This window comes from Rana temporaria, chromosome 7, assembly GCF_905171775.1.
Source record: "Rana temporaria chromosome 7, aRanTem1.1, whole genome shotgun sequence".
Taxonomy (NCBI): Eukaryota; Metazoa; Chordata; class Amphibia; order Anura; family Ranidae; genus Rana; species Rana temporaria.
Window position 1 is genome coordinate 64,834,137 of NC_053495.1, and position 21,423 is coordinate 64,855,559.

The window sequence follows — 21,423 nt, forward strand, 5'->3', positions numbered from 1 at the left end:
TCCGCAACGGACGGATGAAAATGCGGACATACGGTCCGCACGTGTGAAAGGGCCCTAACTCTTTGGTCTCCCGGCTACTACTGGATGGGGAGCGGAGGAAGATCACTCCGCCAGGGAAGGCAAGGAGATAGGCAGGTGGCTGGCCAGGATTTGAGCCAAGGCATAAGAACATGCGAGCGAAGCTGAATGGGTATGCGCCCGAAACTGAAGGAATATTCCCTCCGCTCCGACCAGCACATGATCACCAGATCATGGGAAAAATACAACCCCCCTATGCTAGTAGGCACGGCGGGAACGGGGGGGTGTAATTCAACTTTTTTTTATTTAATTCTGCACTGATTGTCTTTGAAATTGCCCCTGCCCCCTATTAAATCCAATCTGGGGACAAAACCAGGGACAGAGTCCTCAATCAGGGGACTGTTCCCTGAAACTGGGGATGTCTGGTCACCCTACTGAAAGAACTCTGGTGAAGGATGTCGGCCGTGGGAGAAAAGTGCGGGAGGGCATCGTTCTAAGGTAAGTATTTCATAATGAGCTAGTATGCAGTGCATACTAGCTCATTATGCCTTTGTCTTGCATGTTTTTTGTTTTCGGAGGTTTACAACCCCTTTAACAGTTGAAACTCACACGAGATATCAGCGGCTTCACATCTGAAGAAAAAGAGTTATGTGCAAAATGACAGCATTAGTCTCTGCTCTACTTTAGGAAAGACTGTTGTATGTTGAAGTAAAGCTTTTGGGCGTTGAGTATAACATCGGCAAAGCTGAACTAAAATCCAGTCTATTATGAACCACGCCGCTATGGGCATCCCCTCACTCTCTCACTGCTCGGCGCGATCATATGACGTCATCGCCGTAAAGCCGGAAGTGGGTAGCAGGCGCGTGTGTAGCTGGAGCCTTGTGTATGAGTGAGTGGTGACCTGTGTTGGGTGAGAGGGCTGCTGATTTGCAGAACCGGCCAGCCTGAGAATCTCCGGTGGTATAGGGGGTGCAGAGGTACCTAATACACAGCTGATTGGGGCATTTTGTTAGCCAGTTTAATTGTAAAGAAGGTTCCCTCCATGGGTATCAACTTAGTAGATGGAATTGCATGCCAGGTATTTGCAGGGCTGATGCAGTTACTATTCTCAGCAGCTCCTGGTCTACTTTGAAATATTGACTTGTAATGATCGTGGCTGTCATAATGTTTATCCTCTGTGATCAGTCTAGGTGCTTGTATTGGAGGAATGTGTCACCATATGCGTTAGATTGTACAAAGTTGCAATGGAGCAGTGGGGACCAGGGATGAGCTCAGGTGTGTTCAGATACAGTCCAAACCCACCTGAGCTATCCTGCCAGGAACCTGTCACTGCACCACCAACCACGGCGTTCCCCGTCCCAACAGCCACACATAAAAATTGTTTACGTGTTGGTGGGGAACATCTTGGACGCTTATGCTTGGCATTCTGCAGTGACAGCTTCCTGGCAGGATAACTCGGGCAGGTTTTGACTGTATCTGAACACACCTGAGCTCATCCCTACTGGAGACTTGTGTGAAATGTCCACCCGCGCTTTAATTTTGCGCAGTTGGCGAACACATTTTTTAAGTTCCTCCAGCTGACCATAAACTGGTTTATTTTTGAATGAATATTCCAAATTTTACCAAATTTCTAATCAGTCCAATGCAGCATCTGTCCCCCACAGGCTCTAAGACTTAGAACCAAGTGATCAAAGACCACTGATTGGTTCCAAGAGTTCCCTGAGCAGAGAGCTAGTGATGGGCTTGGGCATGTTCGGATCAAAGCCGTCATTGCACACTGCCAATCATAGGCAGTGAGGCATTTCCCGACCGGCAGCTGAACATACGCTGCCTATGATTGGCGGTGTGCAGTATCGTCTTCCTGGTGGGTTTGATCTGAACACACCCAAGCCGTGCTGGTGACTAAGGATGAGCTCCAGCATGTTCGCATAGTGCACGTGCAGAGCCTGCCAGGAAGTCTGCACGGCGCTCCGCAAATCACAGCCAGGGAGACATTGTCTCGATGCTCGGCTGCAGAGATTGGGAAATGTCTCCCTGGCTGTGATTAGCGCAGTGCCGTGCAGACTTCCTGCCGGGTTCTGCATGTGTACTATGCGAACACGCTGGAGCTCATCCTTACTGGTGACTGTCTGTCACGTCTCTCTGCTCTGCCCCCACGCTCTCTGGAGAGTTGGGCTGCAGAGGGAGCGGCTAGCTCAGGCTCTCAGCAGCTCCCTGAGGCTAAGCCAAGTGCTGGTTGTGGGAGGATCCTGACCATATTGTCATGATCTTGCCCTAGCCTCGACCCGCTCTGTGATGTCAGCCGATGGCAGGCTTCAGCAGAACAAACTGCACTCTTGTGATCCACAGGAGAAGTACAGCTAAACAAGCTGTACTTCTCCTTTAATTTTGGTTTTGAAATGAATGTAATTTCTCTAAATGCAAACCACATTCACAGTTAGAAATTTGCTCAAAAAAAAAAAAAAAGATCCTGCTTCTTGGTGGTGGTATCTTTCCCCAGGACTCTTCCATGTTCTGGTCTTTGCCTGTCTTGATTAACCAGCACAGGATGATGTATCTCCTGTGCATGCTCAGGGGTGTAGTTATCCTGGCACACAGGCAGTGTGCTGTGATGTAAACTGAGCTGCGCATGCACAGCTCAGTGTACATTCTACAGGGGATTGAAAATGGGCAAAAGAGACGTTGCATGTGCAGTAAAGAGCCTGCCTGTTTGCAGTTTATTTTTTAAATTTAGTAACGCTTTAAGATGGGGTGTAACACTGACATTTAGGTCCCAACACAGAAAATATTTATTCGGAACCCTGATGTCTCCCCTGTCTCTATCTGAAAAGGCAGGACAAAGAGCCTAGATCTACTTCGACATTTGGCATCTGTTAGTGGAGTTAGCAATGGCTGAGCACTCCCAGGGTTAAAGGATTGGTTCTCTTTTAGTAACATGTTTTACCCACATTTAAGGTGTAACATGTTACTAAATCGTCTGCTGCTAGTCCGAACTGATCCCCCCCCCCCCATTGTGAAAGCGGGCAGTGGATCTTTTCCCCGCACCTGCTGTTACAATTAAAAAACATGATGTCTGTGCGGGGCTCCCCCCCCCCACACAGCTGTGTCATTCATTCACAAAGTTCTGTGAATGCCTGAACTTCAACTACCGTCTGTCATTGCGTCTGATGGCCTGTAGTTTCAAAGAGCTATGAGAGCGCTGGTGAGCACTGTAGTACTTCATTGATCTTTGCAATTCAGTAACTGCCTGCTTGTATCGGAGGTATGGGAAGACAGTGTATTGAGAGTCTGTAGAAGCCTCACATTGCACCAACAATCTGCTGGCTATACATCTAAATTACTTTTACAATGCACCATATTGCAGCCTTTCTAACCTTCCTTTTTTTTTTTTTTTTTTTTCATTCATTGAAGTGTATTTTCTTTCTCCAAAAAATTGCGTTTGAAAGACCACTGTGCAAATTCAGTGTGACCTCAAATATTGCAACAACCGCCATTTTATTCCCTAGGGTCTCTGGTAAAAAGAAAAAATAACGTTTGGGGGTTCTAAGTAATTTTCTAGCCAAAAATTCTGATTTTAACTTTATAAGAAACAAGTGTCAGAAAAAGGTTTAGACTTTAATTTAATCCTGCATTTACATACAAAAGTTGTATCCCTTCGAACTAAAAAACAGGATTTGATTGGTAACTAGGAATGCACCGATATCGAGAATTTCACGAATACTCGTAAAAATGCTCCCGATACACAAAGCCGATACTTTGCGGTGCTTTTTTCGCCCATACAAAATTAAGGTTCAAATTGCACTGCAAAGAATCGCATACAATTTGAACAGGAATGCGGTTTGAGCCCATCAATTTTGTATGAACGCAAATCACACTGCGTTTCAGTACTTGGTATTAGCAAGTATTTGACCAAAGGTATTTACAGCTGTAAAATCTTACAGCCTTCCCACAGTGAGAGAAGGGGTTAAGACAGGGCTCGACAAATCCCGGGCGCCAGGTCACCATGGCGACTAGAAATAGGGTCCTGGCGACTTGGCTTGGAAGGGGGGCAAAAAAAAAAAAAAAATTTTTTGTGAGCTGGCGCCACCTGGTGGTAAGCCGTTGGTATTACAAGTTAAGCATTACAAGTTAAACAGCAATTCTAATGTTATTTTTCACAATTTTCACTGCCATCTTCTTCCCTCTAATTAGAACCCCCAAACATTATATATATTTTTTATCCTAACACCCTAGAGAATAAAATGGCGATCGTTGCAATACTTTCTGTCACGCCGTATTTGCGCAGCGGTCTTACAAGCGCACTTTTTTTGTGAAAAAATTACACTTTTTTTAATTAAAAAATAAGACAACAGTAAAGTTATCCCCATTTTTTTTTTTTTTTTTATATTATGAAAGATAATGTTACGCCGAGTAAATCCATACCCAACATGTCACGCTTCAAAATTGCGTCCGCTCGTGGAATGCCGACAAACTTTTACCCTTTAAAATCTTCATAGGCGACGTTTAAAAAAAATCTACAGGTTGCATGTTTTGAGTTAGAGGAGGTTTAGGGCTAGAATTATTGCTCTCGCTCTACCAATCGCGGCGATACCTCACATGTGTGGTTTGAACACCGTTTACATATGCGGGCGCTGCTCACGTATGTGTTCGCTTCTGCGTGCAAGCTCGGCGGGGGGGCGCGTTTTCTGGCTCCTAACTTTTTTACCTGGCTCCTAGATTCCAAGCAAATTTGTCAACCCCTGGGTTAAGATGTATACCCTATCATTTAATATGTTTAAAAAATGTATCTTAAGTAATTCTGCACCTTCTGCCATGAAGGCTCTTGTTCAGGCACTTCTTTTTTTGGCGTGAAAACTATTTTCCAATGTTCCTTCTGCGTTGCCACACTGTCACATAAACCAGTGGTGGAGATTACAAACAACTGTGCTAGCACATACTGCACAGACATGAGCCACTGTTGTCACTACCAGGTGGGCAGCCCAGGGCAGCTTAGTGCTTCAAGCACTTCTGTTATAAGGCACGACGCACTGTCACTCAATTGCTCTCCTGCATTTTCACCCTTTCACATGTGGTGTGTTTTGCAGCCCAATCAACAAACATTGCAAACGCAATATAGACAACAAGTAACTGAAACCTAAATTGTAGAATATACAGTGCTTTAGTAAACTAAATGTCACTCTCTTGATGTTTAAGCTTACTTTAACTTTCGCATGGACGCAGTCACACTTAAACTGAATTTTGGTTATTTTTTTTTATTTTTTTTTATAGAGTAGGGAAGGGTTTAGAACCTATTTTAGGTTTTCATTGTTGTCCGATAAAATGCCTTTCCCCAAAGTGAAGGGAAGCAACTGACACAGGATAAATTTCTCCGAACAGCAATAAAAACCTTAGTCATTACTCTTCCTGCTAGCCAAATCATAAGAAAAATTGTTGGCACTGGTATTTTCACTCTATATGTTTGTAATTTTTTTGTTTTTGTTTTAGAAACCCTAACCAGAAAGGAAGTCTTGTTCTGAAATTTCTGCTTCCAGTTAAGAAAGATGGGGAAAAGAAAGAAGTTTTCTTCTAGCCGCCGAGAGCTGGTTTTTGATGAGGAGAAGAGAAAGTGAGTGATGAACTTTAGTTAGATAGCAAATTTTGTTTCGCTATCTCTATGGCCCCGTTCACACTTGTGCGGGTTGATAAAGAATGCAATACATAAAAAAATATATATATATTCGCATATCATCCAAAAAGTAATTGTTTTCAATGACGGTCGTTCACATGTGATACAATAAAAAAAAAGGGTCTTGAGCGAGTTTACAGCGTTGCAAATCTCCATAGACATCAATGTAAATCGTTCTGGAATCCCATTGTTGGTTCAGATATGTGCGAATTCCACCACACTACTCTCCACAAAAAACAGGAAGTTAACACCTTCCCCCTTTTTTTTTTTTTTTTTTTTATTACTTTAGACATTAACATGATTCCATTGGCTAGAACATCAATTGCAGCCAACTCCTGAAATTTGCACCTCACACAGGACAAAAAAAAAAAACGGAACAAATTTGTTCTAGGGCTTGGTTCACACTGCTTCTACTGTGATATGTTGCGTTGCATACTGTGATATGTTGCGAATTTTTTCATTTTTTTTTGTCCTGTGTGAATTTCAGGAGTTGGACACAGCTGCAATTAGGGATGTCCCAATACCGATACTAATATCGTTATCGGTTACCTTTACCAAGCATTTTCCCAGGTACTTGTACTCAGGGAAATGCTCCGATGCTTCACCCAATACCTGGGCAGTCAGGGTGATCGTGTGGCAGGGGAGTTGCAAGCACTGATCTGCCCCCTTTTCAGCTGCTTTAGTGAAAGTTATACAGCGTGATCGGTGCTTGTAACTCGCCCCCGAAGCCTCACCGCTGACTGTTCCTGTATCCCCCTTCGTGCTGCTCTCCCCCATCAATGTTCTCCTCCACCTCCTCGATCTGTCAGGATGGAGAGTGGATGAAGGAGCCGCTAAATCCAGCTTCTACCTTTTCCGAATGAAGAGTCAGTGATCACTGACTCTGTCCATTCACATAACTGAGCATCGTAACCTGTGTTTACGATGCTTCAGTTTATGAATGAAGAGGAGCTTCTGCACGTGTTTCTATTTGATCTTTTTGAATAAAACCAAGTAAAAAAAGAAGAAATTATGCTCTGCTGAACCTGTTAATCGCAAGCCATACAGAGATTAATTATTATTAATGTTCATATAGAACAGGTATTTCCAAAGTCCAGCCCACGGGCCAATCGCAGCTCGAGCGCCGTACATACACAGGAGAATTTCCTGTTTACGGGCGGCCTCTGTAATGGGAAGTCCCATCTCCGGTGCAATTGGACGACTGTTCTGTCCATCAAAGGAGGCGGGACTTTCTATTAAAGAGGCTGCCATGTAAACAGGAGATTCTCCTGTAGGTAAACTTTGGCGCTCGTGGGTGCATTCCTGGCAATTGTGGGGTGCTGCATTCCTTGCAATGGTGGGTCTGCAGATGGGCACCTGTGAGGCTGCAGTTGGGCACTGACCCTTATTTTAGTAAGAGCGGTAAAAATGCGAAATGGACTCCCTCAAGAACTGCTTCTGGCCAGCTCAGTGTTTTTAAAAAAAAAAAGTTGGATGCATTCCTAAATGCACAAAATATACCTGGATATTGAAACTTAGAGGTAATATTGACAGGGGTTATTGATCCAGGGAATATCTGATTGCCTCATGGGGGATGAGAAGGGATATTTTTTTTTTTTGCCTTCCTCTGAATCGGCTGTGGGTATAGGATAGTGTTTATGGAGGTTTTTTTTTCACCTAAGCCAACTATGTAACTAAATTACTGCTTTTGGGTTAGGGTAATTTATCAGACCCAGTATGGCATGCCCATGTGTCTTATGTAGGTTTCTCTGTCTTGTTATAGAGAATATTTGACTGGTTTCCATAAAAGGAAAGTACAAAGAAGAAAGGCTGCTGTGGAAGAAATCAAACAGAAAATAAAGGAGGAGCAAAAGAGGATGAAGGAAGAGGTAAGAAGTGTGTGTCCATACCAGCATTTACACTGGTGCGACACGACAGTCGTCCTACTTTGAATCCGATATTGCCAAGCGACTTGAAACCGACATACGTCCGACTTTCAATGAATGGGGATCCGACTTGGATCCCGCCAATACCAGGCACTGTGTTTGGTATGAATCTTGAGGGGGACTTCCACGCCAAATTTTAAATAAAAAAAACGGCATGGGTTCCCCCTCCAAGAGCATACCAGACCCTTGGGCCTGGTATGGATTTAAAGGGGAACCCCTACGCCAAAAAAACGGCATGGGGGTCACCCCAAAATCCATACCAGACCCTTATCCGAGCACGCAGCCGGCCGGTCAGAAAAGGGGGTGGGGACGAGCGAGCGCCCCCCCTCAACTGTTCCAGGCCACATGCCCTCAACATGGGGGGGGTGGGTGCTTTGGGGCAGGGGGGTGCCCTGTGGGCCTCTCCACCCCAAAGCACTTTGTCCCCATATTGATGAGGACAAGGGCCTCTTCCCGACAACCCTGGCCGTTGGTTGTCGGGGTCTGCGAGGTAGGGGGGCTTATCGGAATCCGGGAGCCCCCTTTAATAGGGGCCCCCTGATCCCTGGCCCCCCACCCTATGTGAATGAGTATGGGGTACATCCTACCCCTACCCGTTCACCTGGGGGATAAAGGTGTCAAGAAAAAAAAACGCACTACACAGGTTTTTAAAGTAATTTATTCGGCGACTTTCGGGGGTCGTCTTCTTCCGCTCTCCTCCACTATATTCTTCCAGCTCTTTTACTAGCGTTTGCCCGGTCTTCTCCGTCTTCCCTCTTCTTTTCTTCCGATGTTGACACGACGCTCTCTCGCGCTGTTATTGCCGTGTGCGCGGCGCGCAACGAGTTATATAGGCATGGGGCGTGGTCACTGGGTGATGTCACCCGGTGACCGTTGCACCTCATGGCGTCACAGTCCCAGGGCATGATGGACTTAGGAGAGCAGTGTGGAGTGAACATTTATTTGAGTTACTAAATGACGGGGTCTGGAGAAAAATTCCATGTATCGTTTGAAAAACCTGTTTAAAAAAAAAAAAAAGGAAAAACTTTTTTATTGACATTTATACAGTCAATAAATCTAATTGAAATGTTCAAGCAGTCCCATATTTTTTTGAAAAGAAAATCCACAGAACTGTCCAGTTTCTTATTCTGCAACTGTTGCTCAGATATATTTCTTCCTCGACAGAGGCACAAAGAATACATGAGGATGCTTAAGGAACGTGAAGACGCTTTAGGTAAGACAAATCCTCTCTATAGATCGCTCAAAGAACTATAGACCTTATGTTGGTAAATTTTATATTAAGTGTGACTAACAACTAAGGCCTATGATGTGCAAGGATGAATGGGGCTATGCCACGGCAATGGCTCTTTTGGAGTCTCATAGTCTAGCACAGGGATATGCAATTAGCGGACCTCCAGATGTTGCAAAACTACAAATCCCATCATGCCTCTGCCTCTGGGTGTCATGCTCGTGGCTGTCAGAGCCTTGCTATGCCTCATGGGATTTGTAGTTCTGCAACAGCTGGAGGTCCGCTAATTGCATATCACCGGTCTAGCAAGTTCAAAGGCAGGGGGAGGGGCTAATATGCTGGGCCAGCACAGCGAGTAATTGCACTCTCAGAAAAGGAGAGGTCGATAACATGTCAGGGCTGTGCTAAGTAATTCTATTAGATTTTCTGCAGATTTTTGTCTTCAGTTTTACCAAAACCATGTAATATGAGGTCAAACCTTCAGAGTTTCAAATTGTATGAAATCAAGCAGGCCCTTGCACTGCATGGTTTTGGTAAATTTAAAGACCAAAATCTGCAGAAAATCTAATAGTGTGTATGGGGCTTTAGTCAGATTTTTTTAGTTCAAAGGCATATTGTAAGTGGGGCCGGGGGGGGGGGGGCGGGGGAATATATGAAAAGGAAACCACTGCAAGTAAGCATTTAAAATTGTCAGCCACTGGTATTTGTACAGCCATCCTCTTGCCTCTACTATAATGAACGCTGTCTATGTACCTTTTTATTTCCAAGCATCTTTTCACACGGACCCTCCAGTCTCCCCTATGGAGCGGCGGATGTCAGCGGTGACATGTCCACCGCTATCCGATCTGATCTTGTCTGGCAAATCCAGGCGGATGGAGGACCTATTTGCCATCCGTCTGGGGGATCGGATAAAAGCTGACAGGCAGTCCGTTTTTTATCCGATCTCTCCATAGAGAGTTGGACTCTTACAGGTCAGTCTCAGCACGGTGAGCGGAGACGAAGCTGTCATTTGCCTGCTCAGCCGAGCGAGCGGATTCCATCAAATGGATCCACCCAGTGTGAAAGTGCCCTTAAAGATTGACCACATAGGATGAAATTCTGTCAGTTTTTCCTTTTAGACACCAACAAATATTGCTGGTACTGGAAATCTGTGAGTTATTTATTTTTTCAGAGGAAGCGGATGAAATAGAGAGGCTGGTGACTGCTAAAACGGAGTCTCTTCTCTTTGACCATCCCAATCACACTGTAACCGTGACAACTATTAGTGATCTGGACCTGTCCGGAGTGGGCCTTCTGCCTCCTGGCAGCATGGAGGTATGCTTTAATTTTTATATACACTATATTGTCAAAAGTATTGTGACACCTCCCTTTGTACGGACATGAACTTTATTGGCATCGCAGTCTTAGTCCGCAGGGTTCAATATTGAGTTGGCCCACCCTTTGCAACTATACCAGCTTCAACTATATATAACACAGCAGTGCATCTATAAAGGGCTTGATGAATACTTGTTACAGATTTCAAGGAAGTTAATCTATGGGGATCCTAACAGAGATTAGAAACTTCAAGATTGCTCAGATTAATGGGAATGGACTAGAAATAGTCTAATTACAATATGGAAATGAATATACTATATTGACCATAGACTGGCTTTTTTATTTATTAAAGGAAGGAGTTGGGCGCTCCCTCATTCCTTACCCCTAAAGCTATGATTCATAAATTCTGTCTAAATATTTTAGACTGGAAATATTAGAGGAGCTGAATTTATTCACCCGAAGAGGAGATTAAGGGGGATATGATCAACATGTACCTAGGTGGTTCATATTGATCTTGGTGTTGAGTTATTCACTTTAAGGGCTCTTTCACACGGAGCGGACCGTTTCTGTGTCCGCTCCGTGTGTCCGCCAAAGCTCAGCGGGGATCCCCGCTGAGCTGTCGGCGGATAGGGCGGTCCCCGCACACAGTGCAGAGACCGCCCTGTCTCTGCTCCGCTCTCCCCTATGGGGGATCGGATGCAGACGGACCGTCTGTCCGTCTGCATCCGATCCGTTCCGCCGAACGGAAGAAAAATAGGGCTTCTTCCGTTCGGAAAAGCAGATCCCGACTGACGCGGACGCTAGCGGATGCTCCATCCGCTAACGGACGCGATCCCATAGGGATTCATTACAAGTCCGTTAACGGACTTGTAATGAGCGGACGAACGGTCCGCTAGTGTGAAAGGACCCTAAGGTGACAATGGGCACTCTTTACATCTAGAGGAAAAAAGATTTCATCCCCAAATACATAAAGGTTTCTTTACAGTAAGAGCTGTGAAAATGTGGAATAGACTCCCTGCAGAGGTTGTTCTGGCCAGCTTAGTAGATTTTTAAAAAAAAATGGCCTAAATGTACATAATATAACTGGGTACTGAAATAGGTAAAGTTGTTCCAGGGAAAATCTAATTGCCTCTTGGGGGATCAGGAAGGAATTTTCTCAACTCGCCTTTCAGGACAACCTTGGAGAGAGCGCAGCTCCGCCTCTTCATTAGGAAACACATGCTAATCCTTTAAAACCCTCCTCTTCCACCATGGCCTCAGTTATTGTGTTTCCTCCGCCATGGTGGAAGTGCATGCATGTGGACCAGAGGATCTGCACTCTCTCCAAGGGGAGGGGTAAGCTTACCGGGTTGTTTGCTGCTTGGTGTGCAGGAAGGCCATCCCAGCCCTTCCTAGTGAGGAAAGGTGCTCCGGAGTCACCAGCTTCTCCCTGCTCAGTGGAGTTAAGGCTCTGTGGGAAGGTTGCGCTGTGTGCCCAGGATCCGCAAGTTTGGGTTCAGCTGACCGGGCGGTGTTTTCACCGTGGTTACGGTTTCGAATTTTGCTGCATGTCGGTCCCGGGTCCTGTCGGGCGGGTGACGTCACGCTCAGTAGCGCGATCTCCTGTAGGGGCGGGGCAGTGCGTGGTCCACCTGATTGGTGGAGTGCTGCCGAAATGGTTGTTCTTCTGCAAGATTCTCCTCTCTCCACAGAGAAACGCTGGAGGTCTGTCAGTTTGGCCTGGTGGCTTACTCAAGGAAGAGTCCTGGTGGTTCCAAACTTCTTCTATTTGTGGATAATGGATGCCACTGTGCTCATTGGGACCTTCAATGCTGCAGAAATATTTCTGTACCCTTCCCCAGATCTGTGCCTCAATACGTCTCGAAAGTCTACAGACAATTCCTTGGACTTTATGGCTTGGTTTGTGCTCTGACATGCACTGTTAACTGTGGGACCTTTATATAGACAGGTGTGAGCCTTTCCAAATCATGTCAAATTAACTGAATTTACCACAGGTGGACTCCAATCAAGTTGTAGAAACATCTCAAGGATGATCAGTGGAAACAGGATGCACCTGAGCTCAATTTTGAGTGTCGTGGCAAAGGCTGTAAATACTCATCTACATGTCCATTTTTTTTTTTTTTCTTCTTTTTTTTATACATTTTGCAAAGATTTCAAACAGTTTTTTTCACGTCGTCATTATGGGGTGGTATTGGTAGAATTTTGAGGAAAATAATTAATTGAATCCATTTTGGATTAAGGCTGTAACATACCAAAATGTGGAAAAAGTGAAGCGCTGTGAATAGTTTGCGGATGCCCTGTATATACATGTGTTTAGCACATTCATGTACTTTCATGTAACCCCCAGATTTGTGTATATTGTACTAAAAGCTCACAAGTCTAACGGTTTGCTGTCGGTGTTGCTAAAACCTGTTATGGTGAGCCATATACGTTAAGGCTGCTTTCACACTGGGGCGGGCGTTGACGGTAAAACACATCTAGCTTTAGTGGCGCTTTACAGTCGTTTTATCTGTGGTATTCGGCTGCTAGCAGGGCGCTTTCAACCCCTGCTAGCGGCCGCATAAAGGGTTAAATGCGCCCATGTAGCGCTGCTGCCAAACCGCATTGCAGTCGCTTCGGCATCGGTCCCCATTAATTTCAATGAGCAAGAACGATGTATACACCACTGCTTCACTGCCCCAAAGATGTTGCTTGCAGGATTTTTTTTTTTTTTTTTTAAAGGGGTTGTAAAGACAAACATATTTTCCTCTTAAATTAAAGTCTGACAGTTGCTGATAAAGTAAAAAGTAATGTTTTGCATTAATAACTAGTTTAATGCCTGTTGAAATCGAGCTGTTTTATTCACCTCCAGCACTCCTGAATCGTTATTCTCACTGACCTCTTGGTTTGCGGTGCGCATTCATTCTTGCTACGTCACGGCCTAATGGGAACTACAGTTCCCATTAGGCTTAGCCTCCATGCCTGTGAGGGATAAGAGAGCATCTTCACGCAGGGCTGTAGTCATAGGGAGGGGGTGAGCACATTCTGCTTTCCACCATGCAAAACGGCTCAGATGCTGGTGGAAAGCAAGAAGAGGAGAGACAGGAAATGGCATTTTCAAACCTGGATTACTGTATTTTGGAGGTCAAAAGGAAAAACGAGGTAAGTGATATTTAAATGCTCTAGCTTACAGCAATCAATTGATCTAATAAAAAACGAACCTCTAGTGTTCCTTTAACGTCCTGTCAGCGCATGGCCCAGTGTGAAAGCACTCTGGCTTTCACACTGGGACTGCAGTGGAGGCGTTTTTCAGCCCAAAAGTGCCTGAAAAATGCCCCAGTGTGAAAGGGGTCTAAAGGATTACAGTTCAAGCGTCAGAGGATTCCATTAATAGAGACACACACACACACACACACACACACACACACACAAAAACACACACACACAGTGTGTGTATGCTTCAGTATTCCTGTGCAGAAATTCAAAAAGCGGAAGAAAAAACGATCATTGTGAAAGCAGCCCTACTGCAGCGATATCATAAAACCACGTTGCTTTGATTAAACAAAATAAAAAGGGTTCATACTACTTGGCAGTGTGATGAGACAAATATATCATGATGAAAGTAGGAGGTAAATCCCCAGCAGAGTAGAGTGATGCAGCTTAAAGCATTAGAGTAGAGTGATGCACATCAGTCTGTCTTCGGGGCGATTTCGGAGACATCTGTGCGGGTTTCTGCACAGACTTCTATTGAAATCGCACCCCAAAGTTGCCCAAAGTAGTGCAGAAACTACTTTCGGGAATCGGTGCAGTGCCACAAATGCAGTGTCGCACCGATCGGACAGGGCCATTGCCAGCGATAGCCGCCAACATGTCACATCGCATTCCAAATTCCTGCAATGTGAACCAGGGCTGAAGGTAGAAATAACCATCACTTGTATTATTACAGTACTTATATGATAGTGGAAGTGTACTGTATTCTGTGAATATAGAATTTTTTTAAGCGGAAGCCTCTTTCAAATGGTAATTGTTTTACTTGGCACATTATATATTTACAATATTATATTAACTTTTATAACGTTCCAACGTATTAAAGGGGTTTTCCACCCATTTTGTAAGTTTATTAAAAGTCAGCAGCTACAAAAAGTGTAGCTGCTGGCTTTTAATAAACCGACACTTACCTGCTCCACGGCTCCAGCGACGCGCCGGACGGGGCTCCGCTCCTCGCCCCCCCTCGCCGGCCGGCGTCTTCATGCTCAGTGTGGGCACCCGGCCGTGACAGCTTTCGGCTTCACGGCCGGGCACCCACTGCGCATGCGCGCGCGGCCCGGCGAGGCGCCGTCTGATTGGACAGGCGATCGCCGAGGACCTGTGACGTGTTCTGGGCGATCGCCTACAGCAGCACCTTCCTGTAGGTGATTAAGCTTAATCGCCTAGGCGATTAGGCTTAATCGTCTACCCGGAAGGAGGAAGTGGGACAGGAAGTCCCACTCCTCCTGAAGCCCCCACTCCCCCCCCCCCCCCCAAAAAAAATTACATGCCAAATGTGGCATGTAAGGGGGAGAGGAGTGGGTTAAGAGGAAGTTCCAAATTTGGGTGGAACTCCTCTTTAAACTATGTTTTACATTAGATACTAAAAGGTTGTAAAACTGACTCCTAACAATACTAGTACAGAAGTATGACAATTGAAATGTGTTTCACTTTCTGGGTGGGACACCCAACATTTAAGATATTGCATATAGAACAATGATCCTGGGAGATGGGAGTCCTGTAAAAATATAGATTTCCACAAACTAAAGCATAAGTTGTCTGTTTAAATAAAAAAAATCTGAAGTTATAACCTATAAATTCCCTCTGATTATCCTAAAAAAAAGTACACATCTTTGTCATTGGGACTTGACAATAAGTCATGCTAAATGGAGGAAACATTCATCACTTGGACCTTTATGGAAATGCCAATATTTGAGTTCCATTAGGCAGGGCAGCAGTTCAGGCCTTTTGTGGAAGCACTAATAATACCTCACTTGTCCCATTTAAAACTTAATTTGTTAAATGACTCTAGCTCCTCTTTTTAATACTTGTTTGAAACAATCCCAAACTCCAATTTAAATGACTAATCTAGGGGCTAGGAAAAGATCTGAGGGCATGATAAAGTTGTAGATTTCATATGAACTGTTTTTCAATGATTCCCACCATCATGGTAGTCAGGGGCAGAAACCCCTATCTGAGTGGACAGGTTCTCCTAAGACTCTCATTGTGCACTGCTCTTCTCAATATGAACGTATCAAAGCAGGGAAGATGGCCGCGGCTCGTGTTCGTGAACCGAAGCAAATTTTTTGCAAACTAAGTTGTTTGTGAACAGAAGCATTCGTAAACCGAGGTATCACTGTATTTGTAGCATTTGCTGTTTCTGTAAAATATTGGAGCAACTGTGCCCTCCAGTGGATAGTTGTGGAACAGTATTTTTACTCGGGAGTTGATCTGAAATCATGTATTTCAAGCAAATGTGCATCTCTTAGACTTCAGCGTACCCCAGAACTACAAAAACCTAAAAACAATAGTTAAACACGAATGCCATGAAAAATGCTAAAACCAGAAAGGGTAAATAATGCTGCCATGCCTCTCACATAATCTCGTACATCAAAGATTGCACCCACTCTGTCAAGCTTTTCATTTTAGGTAATGGAGGGTTCAAAAAAAAACTGCCATCTGTTTCCCTTCACTTCTTCTTGTCCTATGGCCAAACAGGAAGTTAGAGGAAATCTCTGCAAAAATAAGCATTCGGTGGGGACCCCCAGGTCACCAGAACTAAAGTGCCTATTGGAAGATTTCCCCTCTAACTTTTCTGGGGACAATCTCTAAAATTTGGGATTTTCTTTCACTTTCACGCTCTCTATTTGTCCTACCATTATCATTGAATTTCCCTAATGAGGGCACAGATGGCAATAAAAACATACTGGTGTTCTAATCCAGATCCACTACATCCAAAACTAAAAGGAAAGTTTTGCCTTTAGCTATACTTGAAAATTAACTCCATACATGTTTTTCAATTTTAGTTTTAGAGAATGGAATAGTTAGAAGATCAGGTTTTTATTGCTACATTTATCTAAATAAAAAAAAAGTCTTACCTTGGTGACCACTATCACTAGGATAGAAAGGGAAGGAAAATCTACCCAATGAGAACAGACAATCTGACAGAAGTTCTGTTTCCCTAAGGCCCCTTTCACACTGGGGCGTTTTTTTTTTTTTGCGTTTTTCGAGCATTCTTATGGCATTAGAGATTTGCAATCCCAATGTGCTGGTAAAGCACCGCTAAGACCCTAACGTTTTAGGGCATTTTTACAGCACTTTCAATTCATTTCAATGGAGAGGGGCGTTTTTGGAGCGTTTTTTTCAGCGCCCAAAAGCTGCTCCAAAGATGCTGCTTGCAGGACTTGAGATGCATGGAGAGCGTTTTATGAGCGTTTTAATAGTGAGATTTTTTTAACGCTAAAACGCTGTAAAAACGCTTCAGTGTGAAAGAAGAAAAAAAAATAGTTAAGCATAGTTTTTTTTTTTTTTTTTGATCTGATGATGCCACCATTGATTTTCAAAATTCGGCCGACCAAACCTTCATGTTGCTACAGGAAAGAATTTTCGTGGCCGGGAATAGTCTTTTTTCTCTCCGTGAATTTTTCTTTTCTTGCTCTTGCACATTTTCTTTTCTATTGCATTTCTCGCACAATTCTCCAGTCATTGATTGTAAAATCGTTTATTTTTCAAAAAATTTCCAACATGTCCGATTTCTTAAATTTGATTGCCGCACAAAAATCAGCTGTTGCTGCAGCCCATGGTGCGAAAATTGATACGATTTTCGAAATTTGATCCGTGTATGGCCGGCTTAAGGCTTGTGATTTGCTTTAACAAAAATAATGCATGACCTTCTGTTTACTTTGTTCATCCTTATTTTGTGTGTGAATTAATGCCGAATCCGCTTTTCTGTTAAACTGTCTCAGGAGGATGAGAACCTGAAAGAATCGGCCAAATTTACTGCTCCTCTGCCCAAGAAAGCTGGAGACCCACTTTTATCAAAGAGGTATTTGGGATTTAGAGTTCAGTTTGGGCTGTAGCTCCATTTTGGGGAAGTTATAGTTATTACCCGTGCTAATACTAAACATTTGTGTGCTTTGTTTATATATATATATATATATATATATATATATATATATATATATATATTATACAGGGCTCAAAATTTCAAGTCCTGAGCTACTAGCCAGGCCTCAAGAGTTACTCGCCACCAGTTGCCCCACCTATTTCATACACTGCCCTGCGCCTAATTGCACCCGTAAACACCCCCCTTGTAGATTATCTCATGGAATGACAATGTTTTATGCAGAATCAAGTTACAAAATTAAATATTACCAACAACAACTTTAACAAAATGGGACAGGGCACTGGGGGCAGACCAGAGGGACAGGGCACTGGGGGCAGACCAGAGGGACAGGGCACTGGGGGGCAGACCAGAGGGACAGGGCACTAGAACTGGGTCTCTTCCCCATTCTCTTGCTGTCTCCTCTGCAACTCCCATCCATCCTCTCTCTCCCATTCATCTCATCATCAGGAGCCTGTGTGTGCGGCTCCATGCTTGCATGTCCCCACTTCCCCCTTTTATTCAGGCTGGCAGAGAGGAGAGGAGCTGCAGCACAGCGGGAGGGAGTACAATCCAGAGCTGAGATCCACACAACTGCAGAGCCATTGACACCATAGCACAGCGCACACTGACAGCGCACAGCACACATTGAGACCAGTCTGTTCACAGTGCTCAGGCTAAACTTACATAGAGCACAAGGAGAAGAAAACTGCACAAACTAGAAGGCTGCCGCTCTCATGTCAGGGCAACTTTCAGTGAGCGCTGCACCGGAGTGGAAATTTTGGCAATCCTCCACCTCACTCATTACTTTCTGCTCTCCAGCTACATTGGTTGGGGCCCGGGAGAGGGGGGCAGGCTCAGAGAGGTCATACTGTTAGGTCCCATGGCTTAATGAGAATTGTAAGGAGAGCACCTGTGTACTGCTCTGCCTGTGCGCGGCTCACCAGACTACTTTTCCCGAGCATGCACCTTTCCTCTTTGGCCGCCAATCTCATCGGGACTCTAAGTGTAGGCACAGATTGGAGGGAGATTGGTCATGCAGCCCTGTCATCATTCGCCCCCAGCTTAAATCCACTCGCCAAATGCTAGTAGGCGAGTGGAAATTTTATATATATATATATATATATATATATATATATATATATATATATATATATATATATATATATATATATATATATATATATATATATATATATATATATATATATATATATATAATATATACATACACACACACACACACACAAATTTGTAAATATATATAGCTCAGGCATAAATAGGGGCCTATGGCCATGCAGAGTAAAATATACTTGTAGGTGTGCTGGAGCCATTGCTGCTGTGTAATTCTGCCTATAGATGTGCATTACAGAATACAATATTTATGCATAAACCCAAGTTACTTGTCTATGCTCATGTGTATGGACATTGCTCAAAATTGTGCAAGTTTTAACATTTATATAGCATATTCTGTAATGCATGTCCATGGGAAGAATTGGGCAGCATCTCTGTATCCTGCAAATACAGGCATATTTTACTCTGTATGACCATATGCTCCTGTGTATTCATGTGTGTAAGATCCCCAACTTTGTATACTCACATCAGTTATTATGAAAATTGAGGCTGTACTGAAATCTGCCTTGTGTCCTTAGAATCTCCAACCTCACAAAGTCACTGCATGTCCGCAGTCAGCGCAAGTCGTCGCATAAACGGCCTTCTAAGAACACGGATGACAAAAAGCAACCAATCCGACAAACCGGACGGACAAGCAAAGCCCAGCGAAGACGACAGACTGGCGGCAAAACTGGAAGGAATAGAGTTTGAGACGCATACTTTTTTTTTCAAGTTTTCGCCAGCCGTGCCAACCAGTGTAAAAACAGTTTACAGTGCACTCTGCACTATCCAGCTTATAACTGCAAAGGTGGAAAACGAGGACATAACTTTTATGGATTTTTTTTTTTCTATTTACAAGGAGAAAATGATCTACATTTTATAGAGTGCCTAATTACTTGTTATATTTGAATGTAGCTTATGTGATTCACATTGTATAGTTTGTCATGGCACCAAGTTGCTGATGCTGTGCGAGCTCCTTTTCTCGTCATACAACCAATGGGGGATAAGGGGTGGTGACCTCTTGCTTAAAAGGCCCCCACCCTGTGTGTGTATGAAAGAGAAGCTTCTCCAGCATCATGATGCAGGTAATTGAGGAGTGTGGAGTGCCTTTGTTAATGTGATCTGAACAAGCTTGTGATATCTCTAAACAATGACAGAAGAACATTTTTTTTTTTTTTCTCGGTTCATTTTGTCAAACCTCCCTTTTTTTGTTTTGTTCTAATAGAATATTGCGTAGTTTTTTATTTTTTTCATCTTGCAAAGTTTGTATCTACCCTACATGTTAAATTATAGAACAGATGGCAGTGGAGCAGGTGTTTTAGGTTGTGTGGTTGCGTGCCTTTTATTATAGTCCTCTTCAGAAGTTTTAATAATTTAACTGTTGCGTTTTCAGGGCTTGCACATATAAAATGTTCTCTGTTAAACGTCTAGTCATCGGTTTGTAAATGAATGACATCAACAATTGTAACCAATCACACGTTCCCTTTTTAACCTACATTAGCAAATTGATGTCTAGGGTCTGCTTAGTTGTGGACAGCCTAAAGTGTATGTATAACCAAGAGTAATGTTTCTACTTTTGGAACCCCTGTCAGGTTTTACTGTTATGGGCTCTGTTAGAAAGATTTTCTATCACTTTCTGATCTTGGGACACTTTACAAGACCAAAAAAGTAAGATCTACAATTAAAAGCTGACGGGTTTTTAGCATTCCCTTACTTTATCTTATCTCTCTATTTAATTTTTTGCCACTGAGGGCAGTTTACACCTGAATCGCACAACAACACGGTCTGCATTCTATTGCATTTTTTCAGCAATCCCATGTGGTGCAGTTTTGAAGGCCAATAAGGCCTGCACAAAAAGTAGCGAATGCAGTACTTTAATTAAAATGCAGTGTACCAAATCGCATGGTATCTGTGCTTGGGGTGTCGTTAAGAATATATTGCCATCAGCAGCAGATCGCAAAGGCAGTGAATTTTAAGTGGGGTACTTGGCAACTCCTTTTCAATTAGTAATTTTGTGCTGGAAAATTATAATTGCATTGCATCTAGGTTCAGAACTCTGGTCAAACAGCTAAATGCACAGTTTAATATACTATTTAACTTTTTTTTTCCTGTACATCCAATTTTATGATTTATGTACCTCTGCCAAACTGCACTGTCAGGTAGGTGACAGACTTATTTCCTGCTTCAGTAAAATTTCCTGAGTCACTTCTGTCTCCAGGCTGCTTATTGAACATCAGTCCGCATCATCAAATCTGCTACATGTGCAGGCAGATGACTTAGGACTTGGTAATAATAAAACTCAAAGTATTTGATCTATGTGGTCTTGTAATGGTTTGAGAATCTTTTAAAAAGGGGTATTAACCACTTCAGCCCGGAAGGATTTACCCACTTCCTGACCAGGCCATTTTTTGCGATACGGTACTGCGTCGCTTTAACTGACAATTGCGCAGTCGTGGGACGCTGTACCCAAAACAAATTTACTTTGGCATATTTGATCACCTCTGTGGTTTTATTTTTTTGCACTGTAAACAAAAAAAGCGTACATTTTGGGAAAACACTATTTTTAACTTTTTGCTATAATATCCCCAAAAAAACAATTTCTTTATCAGTTTATACACTTATCGGAATTTTTATTTTTTTACCAAAAATATGTAGAAGAATACATATCGGCCTAAACTGAGAAAAAAATAGCTTTAAAAAAAAAAAAAAAAAATGGGGATATTTATTATAGCTAAATATTGTTCTTTTTTCAAAATTGTCGCTCTATTTTTGTTTATGGCGCAAAAAAAAAAAAAACGCAGAAAAGAAAGCTCTATTTGTGGGTAAAAAGGGACGTAAATTTTCTTTCGGAGCCACGTCGCACGACTGCGCAATTGTCAGTTAAAGCGGCGTAGTGCCGAATCGTTGCAGGGCCACTTTTTGCTGTGCTTTGTGAGTTCACCCCTTAAATTCACCCCGCTAGCGGCAGAAAAATGATAGTAATGCGCTGCAAAAAATAGTGGCGCTTTACCGCCGACACTGCGACGCCTCAGTGTGAAAGTAGCCTAAAAGT

General features: G+C 43.4%; 1 protein-coding gene across 3 annotated transcripts; it reads left to right on the forward strand.

The window, feature by feature from the left end:
* Window positions 1-794: 794 nt before the first annotated feature.
* On the forward strand, window positions 795-20,683 carry NOL12 (nucleolar protein 12). 3 transcript variants are annotated; one of them, XM_040359511.1, is made up of 7 exons: window positions 795-866; window positions 5,503-5,623; window positions 7,446-7,551; window positions 8,773-8,821; window positions 10,008-10,150; window positions 17,122-17,201; window positions 18,911-20,683. In XM_040359511.1, exons 2-7 carry the CDS (start codon window positions 5,559-5,561, stop codon window positions 19,080-19,082), a joined length of 615 nt encoding a protein of 204 aa, XP_040215445.1. In that variant the 5' UTR covers window positions 795-866; window positions 5,503-5,558; the 3' UTR covers window positions 19,083-20,683. The 3 variants fall into 3 exon arrangements, with proteins under 3 accessions (XP_040215445.1, XP_040215444.1, XP_040215443.1); XM_040359510.1 differs by having other exon boundaries at window positions 810-907; XM_040359509.1 differs by lacking the exon at window positions 795-866 and adding an exon at window positions 873-995.
* Window positions 20,684-21,423: the final 740 nt, after the last annotated feature.

Bases quoted from the DNA above. Each gene is read 5' to 3' on its own strand.
- NOL12 (XM_040359511.1), top strand. From the start codon at position 5,559: ATGGGGAAAAGAAAGAAGTTTTCTTCTAGCCGCCGAGAGCTGGTTTTT. The intron at 7,552-8,772 runs GTAAGAAGTGTG...CTTCCTCGACAG, and splicing joins AAAAGAGGATGAAGGAAGAG to AGGCACAAAGAATACATGAG. The intron at 10,151-17,121 runs GTATGCTTTAAT...AAACTGTCTCAG, and splicing joins TGCCTCCTGGCAGCATGGAG to GAGGATGAGAACCTGAAAGA.